The 9,634-nt window shown below is 39.3% G+C and overlaps 1 protein-coding gene across 1 annotated transcript; it reads left to right on the top strand.

The window, feature by feature from the left end:
- Nucleotides 1-3,915: 3,915 nt before the first annotated feature.
- On the top strand, nt 3,916-6,130 carry LOC102474080 (X-ray repair cross-complementing protein 6-like). Its single transcript, XM_027771880.1, is given in 4 exon segments — nt 3,916-4,252; nt 4,524-4,578; nt 4,581-4,965; nt 4,967-6,130. Coding segments are annotated over 4 exon segments (1,806 nt in total). The 5' UTR covers nt 3,916-3,961; the 3' UTR covers nt 6,042-6,130.
- The last annotated feature ends 3,504 nt before the right edge of the window (nt 6,131-9,634 follow it).

The following is a 9,634-nucleotide window of genomic DNA, read 5'->3' as shown; positions in this document are numbered from 1 at the left end:
ATAATGCCCCTCTCTGGAGCAAAATTTAGACAGGTTTGTTTGCAACCCTTTTAAGATTGTGGTTTCCCAAATTTGGGGTTTCTCAGATGTGACTAATCTGCTATGTGGTCAGCATCAATCTGTGCCATCCCTGCATTGCCCTGGAGTACTTGGTAGACAAAAGGAGCAAACATAAACATAGAACTTATGCCTCCTGCTGTGTCGTAATAAGTCCTTTGTCTCTTATTGAAGCATCCTGTGTTTTCTAGAACAACCATAAAACTATGCCAGGCTAACTTGATAGCTTGCAAGCAAGGCAATATCTCAGACCTTTCACAGTTTTTGAGAGTTACCTGTTCAAGTTAATTATGGTCAATACCTAGGAAATGTCTTTGGCTGACACCATTTTTGGCCTTTTAGGACCCTAAATAGTAGACCTGGTTCAGGCTTAAAAACTCCCATGTTTCAGTTCAAGGGAATGATCTAAGTTGTGACAGTATCTACTGTGAAGACTCTAGGTACATGTAACTTAATATCAGAGGCTCCATATTGTACAATTCTGAGTGTACTATTTACAGTATAGCCTATAAAAATGCTCTATTGTAAAAGTTCATTCTATCCAACACCACTGATGGTAAAATACCATAATTATTTTAGGTATCACTGAGAAAAAAAGATTAAAAAGATTTTTAAAAAACTGCCAGTTAATGACAAAATCTCTTGCTATTTTGATTTTTTATTGTATTTTCATTGAAATGGATTTTTTATTTAGACAGATTTATTATGTATCAGTCTTATGTACAAGTAAGAAGAAAAGTAACTATTTCTATTTGACGTTATACTATAAAGTCTATCTAGTACAAGAAGGCAAAAGTTAAGATCTAAAAGACATACAAAATGGGGCCAGCAGGTGGTGTGGTGGTTAAGGGTGCTGGCCAACCGTAGTTCAAGTCCCAGACCTGGTGGCTTGCTCTCTCACTTTCTCTCTCTCAGTCTCTCTCTCTCTCCCCCTCTCTGGTCAAATTTTTAAAAAAATAAGTAAATAAAGTTAAATATAAAAATTCTTTTTTAAAAAGACATAAAAGATGGAATAAAAGAAATAAAACTCTTTGTAGGCAACATAATTGCTTACTTAGAAAATTATAAAGAATACAAAATAAAATCTACTGTTGAGTTTATACTCATTGCAGGATATAGGTAAATGTACACAAGTCAATTTTATTTGTATATATTAACAACAAACAATTATACATTTAAAATGAAAAGGAACTGTCATGTATCAAAAAGCCCATGAAATACTCAGAGATAAATATACGTAACTGAAAACTATAAAACATTGCTGAGAGAAATATAAAAAGATCTGGAGAGACCTACTATGCCAGGGTCCAGCCTCGGCAGGGGTGGGTTGACTCAATGGAGGCGGCGAAGGTGAACAGAAGACAAAGGCCTTGGTACCTTTTCATGCACTTCCTATGCCAGACACCCCTCAAAGATCGCTCTCTGAGGAGTGACAACTGCTAGGAATCATCGTGTGTTTTTATTGAAAATGTGATACATGCACGTAAGTGGGAGAGGGGCTACATGTTTCAATTATCAGCTCATAAAGTTCTTAACAATAAGGTACAAAAGTTCCATTCAGGATTGGATTAAAGGTGGATCTAGTGTAGTTCCGCAATTGTTCCTTTGATGTAGGTGGGTCTCCATGGAATGCAGTTTCGGGAAAGTGGTTCCAGTAAGCAGAGATGATTATCAGCTGATGAGGCACAGCAGCCATCTTGTGATTACCAGGAATGGTGCTGAGAAAAGAAAATCTCAAGTATAGATATTAGTTCTTATGGATCTTAATAAAGAATGATACTTACACAGTTTTGTAGGGATCTAAAACTTAATTTGAGGAATCCTAATATATCTATTTCACTTGGTGAGGGTGGGGGTGTCCTGGGCCAGTTTTGGCCTAATCCTATTTTAGGTAAAGAAAGGATTAAGTTTACCATAAATATATTTTGAAGGCCTTCCAAAGGTCAAGATTATTTCTGCCTAGATAGAACTTCAGCCCACCCTCTATTGTGACCATGGAGATAAAGCATTGTAATTAATAGTAAGTGATCAGAGCAAAGGGGAGCAGTCGGGGGACTTCCTGGAAGATTTTATCGTATACTCAGGATGTATAAGAGAGCTATGTAATTCTTTTATAGTAGTATATTGGGGAGTCAGAGGGGGTTTGCTCCCCAGCAAGCCTGCCGCAGTTTCTGGAGCAAAATCCTAGGTCGGGCGGGTGGGGGGCGTATAGTAGTAGCCTTGCCAACGTACTGAACCGACTGGAAGTGAGGGGGCTCAGACAGATCCTGGGACCCCGCCGGGTTGGACTCCTCCACTACTATATTCATGGGTTAGAAGACTCAATATAAATAAAATGCCAATGCTCCACAAAGTGATTTATAAATTCAACCTAATCCTAAATCCCCAAATATTAGATTTTTGGGGGTAAAAACAGACACTTTTTTTTCTAAAATTTATAATGAAAGAGAATGCAATAAGAATAGTCAGAACAATTTCCAAAAACAAGAATAAAGTTAGAGAACTTAGACTACTTGATTTTCAGATTTACAATAAAGCTGTTGCAATCAAAGTGGCGTAGAATTGGCATAAGGATAGAGAAACAGGTCAGTGGAACAGACTAGAAAACAGACTCACATTTACATGGTCCAGTGATTTTCAACAATGGTTTAATTCAATGGAGAAAAGTTCGCCTGTTGTTGAAATGGTAATAAAACAATTGGACATTGATCCATACCCGTATCATATGTGAAAATTAACTTGAAATGGATTACAGACCTATTTGTATAAATCTAAAACCCAAGAAACTACAGGAAAACACAGGGGAAAAATCTTTATGATCTTGAATTTGGCAAAGGTTTCTTAGACAGGACATGAATAGCATGAGCCATAAAAGAAACACTTGGCAAATTAGGCTTCATGAAATTTAAATATTCTGCTTTTTCAAAGACATTGTTTAGGAAACAAAAAGACACATCACAAAGTGAGAGAGAATATTTGTAAGATACCTTTGATAAAAAAATTCAGAATATATAAAGAACTCTTATAACTCAATAATAAGAATACAAATGATTGAATTAAAACTGAGCTCAAAAGGCATTTCATCAAAAGTGATTTATGTATAACAAATAAGCCAATAAAATGGTGCTGCAAATCATTAGCTAACTGAGATGTACAAGGTAAAACCATAGTGAAATACTACAACTAATACATGGACCATATATATATCTATTTACATATATATTTATTTATTTTAGTTTTTGGTATAGGGCATGTACACTCACGAGAGAGAGAAATCAATCACACACAGACACTCTGGGTAGATGGCCATGCCACAATTCCTTCTTCATTCTCCTCTTAGGATTTAGGGTATGCATGCACATATGCATGGCATGTTTATTAGTCTACCAAGTCTCAGACTCAAATCACACAGTCAGCCACATAGGATTCAGATACCTTAACCCCTACACTACTTGTCGATCGACCTCATTTTTCAAAGCTGACTATATTGGTGAGGTAACTGCGGAGTAATTGGGACTTTTGCTCATTACTGGTGGGAATGTAAAATGAACAGACACTTTGGAAATTAGTTTCTTTTTTTTTTTGGAGAGATTTTCACTGTAGGGCGCGTGCGCTCGCCAGACAGACAGAGAGAGACATAGAGACAGAAAGCGAGAAATCACCCCCCAGGGGGGATGGTCACGCCGCAATCCCTTCTCCTCCATTCTCCTCTCAGGATCTTGGGCACGCACACACACACGCCCGGCGTGAGTTTTAAGCCACCTGGTCCGGGACACGAACCGCGGTCGACTACGTGGGAGTCCAGCGACATAGCCATTACGCTAACTGCTGGTTCCCGGAAATTAGTTTCTTAAAAAGTTAAATATATACTGGAGTTGATCTCTGTTCTGAAGCAGGAGCCAGTATGTCAGAGTGGGAGTCTTACTACAAAACTGAGGGTGATGAAGAAGAAGAAGAGGAAAACCTTGATGCAAGTGGAAAATATAAATGTTCAGGAAGAGATAGTTTGATTTTTTTGGTTGATGCTTCCACGGCCATGTTTGAATATCAAGATGAAGAGGAATTGTCTCCTTTTGACATGAGCATCCAGAGTGTGTACACTAATAAGCTCATAAGCAGTGATCGAGATCTCTTGGCAGTGGTGTTCTATGGTACTGAGAAAGACAAAAATTCAGTGAATTTCAAAAATATTTACATCTGGGAACCAGCAGTTAGTGTAATGGCTATGTCACTGGACTCCCACGTAGTCGACCGCAGTTCGCGTCCTGGGCCTGGTGGCTTAAAACTCATGTCGGGCGTGTGTGCGTGCATGCCCAAGATCCCAAGAGGAGAATGGAGGAGAAGGGATTGCGGCATGACCATCCCCAACTTTCTGTCTCTATGTCTCTCTCTGTCTGTCTGGCGAAAGCACACGCCCTATAGCGAAAATCTAAAAAAAAAAAAAAAAAAAAAAAAACCCCACATATGTCTTACAAGAGTTGGATAGTCCAGGTGCTGAACAAGTGCTAGAACTCGACCAGTTTAAGGGCAACAGAGCAAGAAATGATTCCAAGACCAGATGGGCCATGGATCTGACTACTCATTCAGTGAAGTGCTGTGGGTCTGTGCCAACCTCTTTAGTGATGTCCAGGTCAAAATGAGTCATAAGAGAATCATGCTGTTCACCAACGAAGATGACCCCCACCGCAATGGCAGCGTCAAGGCCAGTCGGGCCAGGACCGAAGCCAGTGATCTTCATGACACGGGTATCTTCCTTGAGTTGATGCACCTGAAGAAACCTGGGGGCTTTGACATATCCTTGTTCTACAGAGGTATCATTAGTGTAGCAGAGGATGAGGATCTCAGGGTTCACTTAGAGGTGTCTAGCAAACTAGAAGACCTAATGAGAAAGGTTCGTGCCAAGGAAACCGAGACCACTATACAGGTTAAAGTTTAAGCTCAGCAAAGATATAGCACTCACTGTGGGCATTTATAATTTGCTCCAGAAGGCTTTCAAGTCTTCTGCAATAAGGTTGTATCGGGAAACAAATGAACCAGTGAAAGTCAAGACTCGGATATTTAGTATAAATACAGGCAGTTTGCTCCTGCCTAACGACACCAAGAGATCTCAGATCTATGGGAACCGTCAGATTCTATTGGAGAAAGAGGAAATAGAAGGGCTGAAATGGTTCGATGAGCCAGGTTTGATTCTCTTCAGTTTCAAGCCCTTAATAATGTTGATAAAGCACCATTACCTGTGGTCCTCCATGTTCGTGTATCCTGAGGAGACACTGGTAAACGGGAGCTCAACCTTGTTCAGTGCTCTCCTCAGCAAGTGTCTGGAGAAGGAGGTCGTAGCAGTGTGCAGGTACACACCCCGCAAGAACACCCCGCCGTATTTCGTGGCTCTGGTGCCGCAGGAAGAGGAGCTGGATGACCTGAAAATTCAGGTGACTCCCCCAGGTTTCCAGCTTTTTTACCTACCTTATGCTGATGACAAACTGAAGGTGCCCATTACTGAGAAAGTCAAGGCAAGCCCAGAGCAAGTAGACAAGATGAAGGCTATTATTCAGAAACTCCGCTTCAAGTACAGAAGTGACGACTTTGAGAACCCAGTACTACAGCAGCATTTCAGGAACCTGGAGGCCTTAGCTTTGGATTTGACGAAGCCTGAACAAGTCGTAGATCTCACATCGCCCAAGGTTGAAGAAATGGATAAAAGACTGGGCTCTCTGGTAGGTGAGTTTAAGGAACTCGTCTACCCACCAGATTACACTCCTGACAGGAACATTACCAAGAGAAAACAAGATGATGAGGGTTCTGGAAATAAAAGGTCCAAGGTGGAGTTTTCTGAAGAGGAGCTGAAGGCCCACGTCAGCAAGGGCATGCTGGGCAAGCTCACTGTGCCTGTGTTGAAGGAGGCCTGCAGAGTGTACAGGCTGAAGAGCGGGATGAAGAAGCAGGAGCTGATGGAAGTGCTCACCCAGCATTTCCAGGAGGCGTGATCAGAAGTCGTATGGTCAGCCACCCTTACATTGTAGCCAAGCTGCCTGGTGTTGTTCTCATTGAGTTAAAAAATATTTCTCCTGCACTAGGAAGAGTTGATACATATGAGAGTTTCTGTTGCCATGAGACCAGGTTGCCCTCCCGCTTCACTGTGCCTTACTCTGCTCTCCAAATAAAGAGCCCCGACTTGGTTCTGAAAAAAAAAAAAAGTTAAAGCTATACTTACTGGTATCAGCAGTTGGCATAATGGCTATGTCGCTGGACTCTCATGTAGTCAATTGTGGTTCGAGTCCTGTACCCCGGTGGCTTAAACTGACACCGGGTGCATGTGCATGCATGCCCAAGATCCCGAGAGGAGAATGGAGAAGAAGGGATTGTGGCGTGGTCATCCTCCTGGGGGGTGATTTCTTCTGTTCTGTCTGTCTCTCTGTCTGTCTGGTGAGTGCACACATCCTATAATAAAAACCTCTCCAAAAAAAAAAAAAAAAAGAAGTTGAGTTCTGAATCTAAACCACTTAGGCTGGAATCTTGATTTCTTGATTTCATTATGTGCCACCTATCTGTACTTAAGCAAATTAATCAACCTGTTTGTATTTGTTCTCTCAGGCATCATGTGGGTGGTGGCCATGAGAATGTACCTGGCAGACTTTCTAATATAGATAGCAAAATTGGCCAAGGGCCCCAGGAGTTGCACTTTGGAATTTAACACAGCATTTATGCCAAGGCCACACGTCTCCTGGGCTCCCTACATATGACTGAATTTGTCAAGGATACTACGGCAGGACTATTCCTAAGAGTCAGCCAAATTTGGTTCAAAGGTTCTCTAACAGCTTTACTGGTGATTGTCTGAGTTCGTTTCTGTGGTTATAACAGAATACTTTAAGCTGGGTAATCTGTCTGTCTGTTTATCTGTCTATCTATCATCTATCTATGTATCTATGTATCTATGTATCTATCTATCTATCTATCTATCAACATTTAGCTTATGATCCTGGTGGCTGGGAAGTCTAAGGGCATGGTACTAGCATCTGCTCAGCCTCTGGTGAAAGCCCTCGCATTGTGTCATAAAGTGGCAGATAGGCAAGCAAACACATATTAGAGAACAAGAGAGGGATGATTTCGTAATAACCCACTCTCATCGTAACCCCTTAATGCATAAATAGGTTCATCCATTAACTAGTGCAGAGTTCTCATGACCTAATCACCTTTTAGTTGGCCTCATCTCTTACTACTGTGATGATGGAAATTAAGTTTCAACACGTGCTTTGGAAGTGAAAAAATATTCAAACCATAGCACCGAAATTTACTAAGACTACATTGCAGTCTAGGAAGTTTCTACCCTACCTTATCTCCCTCTCTCCCTCATGTAGGGTTAGACTTGTTATAATCTATGACGCTCCCAGCCTATACTAGCTGTCCCCCTACTTCCTTTTTCATAGGCATTTTTCTTAGTTAAAAGCTTGCATATTTATTCCAGTCTTGAAATCTCTGCCTTTGAAGACCCAGGCTAACACAGTGGGGATAATAATAGTATCCATCTCACAAAATTGTTGAGGAAAATTTAGTTGATTCATTTAATATGCTTATAATAATGTTTGAAAAGCAGTAATGACTCAATCCATTTCAGTTATTACTAAAAAGAGACCTGATCTTATATTAGAAGATATAATTCTTAAATAATGTTAGAAGTATTATAGCAAAATAGATTACCCTCCTGTTATAAAATACCACGAAACTAGGAAACTTCAAAAAGCTTATGTAAAATGGAACTATGAGTTTATTTGGGTATAAAAATGTTTGAAATTCATGCATAGTTTCTTCCAATACATTTACATGAACTTTTTGAAGACCCCTTTATGTAACATAGAAAATCATCTTTTAAATGCATAGCTGAGATTATAAGAGAATAACAAATACTAATGACCAGAATGGAGAAGGAATTGAACATGAGAACACTAGTTTTGAGTTTACACTGCAGTTGTCTACAAAAGTAAGTCCTCTAGAAGAGACAAAACCTTAGAGAAATTTTCGAAGTTCCTTTCAACATAGTCCTGCTGCCCATGAACTACCAATCCAAAATCACAGACTAAACAAAGAAACAATCACCAGGAGTGACTGTTAGCAATTTTAAAAACAAGATTAGATTCTCTGAAATTTAAGATATTTAAAAAAAATTAGTTCTTGGCTGATAGTTATATTAGTAATATCAATATAGATTATTTTTTTGAAAATATAAGGGAAGATTGAGATCCAAAAGAATCCACACACACACACACACACACACACACACATACACACACAAACTCCTAGAAGTAAAAAATGAACACAATAAAGTGGCAGGATACAAAATCAACATATAAACAGGTATAGCATTTTTATACACCAACAACGAACAGACTGAGGTAGACTTGAAAAAAGAAATCCCATTTACAATAGCCACACACACACACACACACACACACACACACACACACACACACACACAGAGAGAGAGAGAGACAAAGATACCTAGGAATAAACCTAATCAAAGAAGTGAATACACTTCAACAAAGGAAACTACAAAAAACTAAAAAAAGAAATAGAAAATTATACACAAACGTGACGAAACATCCCATGTTCCTGAACTGAAAGAATTAAAATAATTGAATGTCAATTTTACCCAAATTAATTTACAAATTTAGTGCAATTCCAATCAAATTACCAGAGATATTCTTCACAGGAACAGAAAATAATAATAATAAAAGTTGTCTGGAATTATAAAAGGCCACATATTGCCAGAACAATACTATGTAAAAAGAATATAGTAGGAGGCATCTCATTTATTGATTTTAAAATGTTACAAAGCTGTGATAATCAAAACAACATGATATTGGCACAAAAACAGGTAGGTAGACCAATGTAACAAAATAGAGACCCTAGATATAACCCCCAAACTTATAACCAACTGACTTTTTAAAAAATTTTTATTTTTTATTATCATCATAATCTTCTTTATATTACATTGGATTACATATAACTTTACAGTGTATTACATTGCTTTTTCAAAAGGGAATGCCATGCATATCAGTCAATACAGAGACATTAATTTCCCCACTTCATCATTCAGTATCTTTTCTATGTTTTCCCCAATCATTATTATTATTATTCTAATTATTTTTTTAAAACAGTCAATCGCTATTTTACAAAGGGGACAAGACAATCCAGTGGGAAAGAAAATCTCTTCAGCAAATGGTGCTGGAAAAATTGGTTATCCACCTGCAGAAAAATAAAACTGGACCCTAATTTCTCACCATTAACAAAAATCAACTCAAAATGGGTTAAAGATGTGAACATAAAATCTCAAAATATAAAACTGCTGGTAGAGGGATCAGCAGTTAGTGTAATAGCTATGTTGCTGGGTTCCCATGTAGTTGACCGCGGTTCGCGTCCCAGACCTGGTGGCTTAAAACTCACGCCAGGCGCCTGTGCGTGCGTGCCCAAGATCCCAAGAGGAGAACGGAGGAGAAGGGATTGCGGCGTGGCCATTCTCCCTGGGGTGTGATTTCTCGCTTTCTGTTTCTCTGTCTCTCTCTGTCTCTCTCTGTCTGGTGAG

The sequence above is a fragment of the Tupaia chinensis genome, unplaced genomic scaffold (genome assembly GCF_000334495.1).
Source record: "Tupaia chinensis unplaced genomic scaffold, TupChi_1.0 Scaffold000238_1, whole genome shotgun sequence".
Lineage (NCBI taxonomy): Eukaryota > Metazoa > Chordata > Mammalia > Scandentia > Tupaiidae > Tupaia > Tupaia belangeri.
The sequence above is the reverse complement of the archived record's forward strand: the minus strand, read 5'-3'. Positions and strand labels throughout refer to the sequence as shown.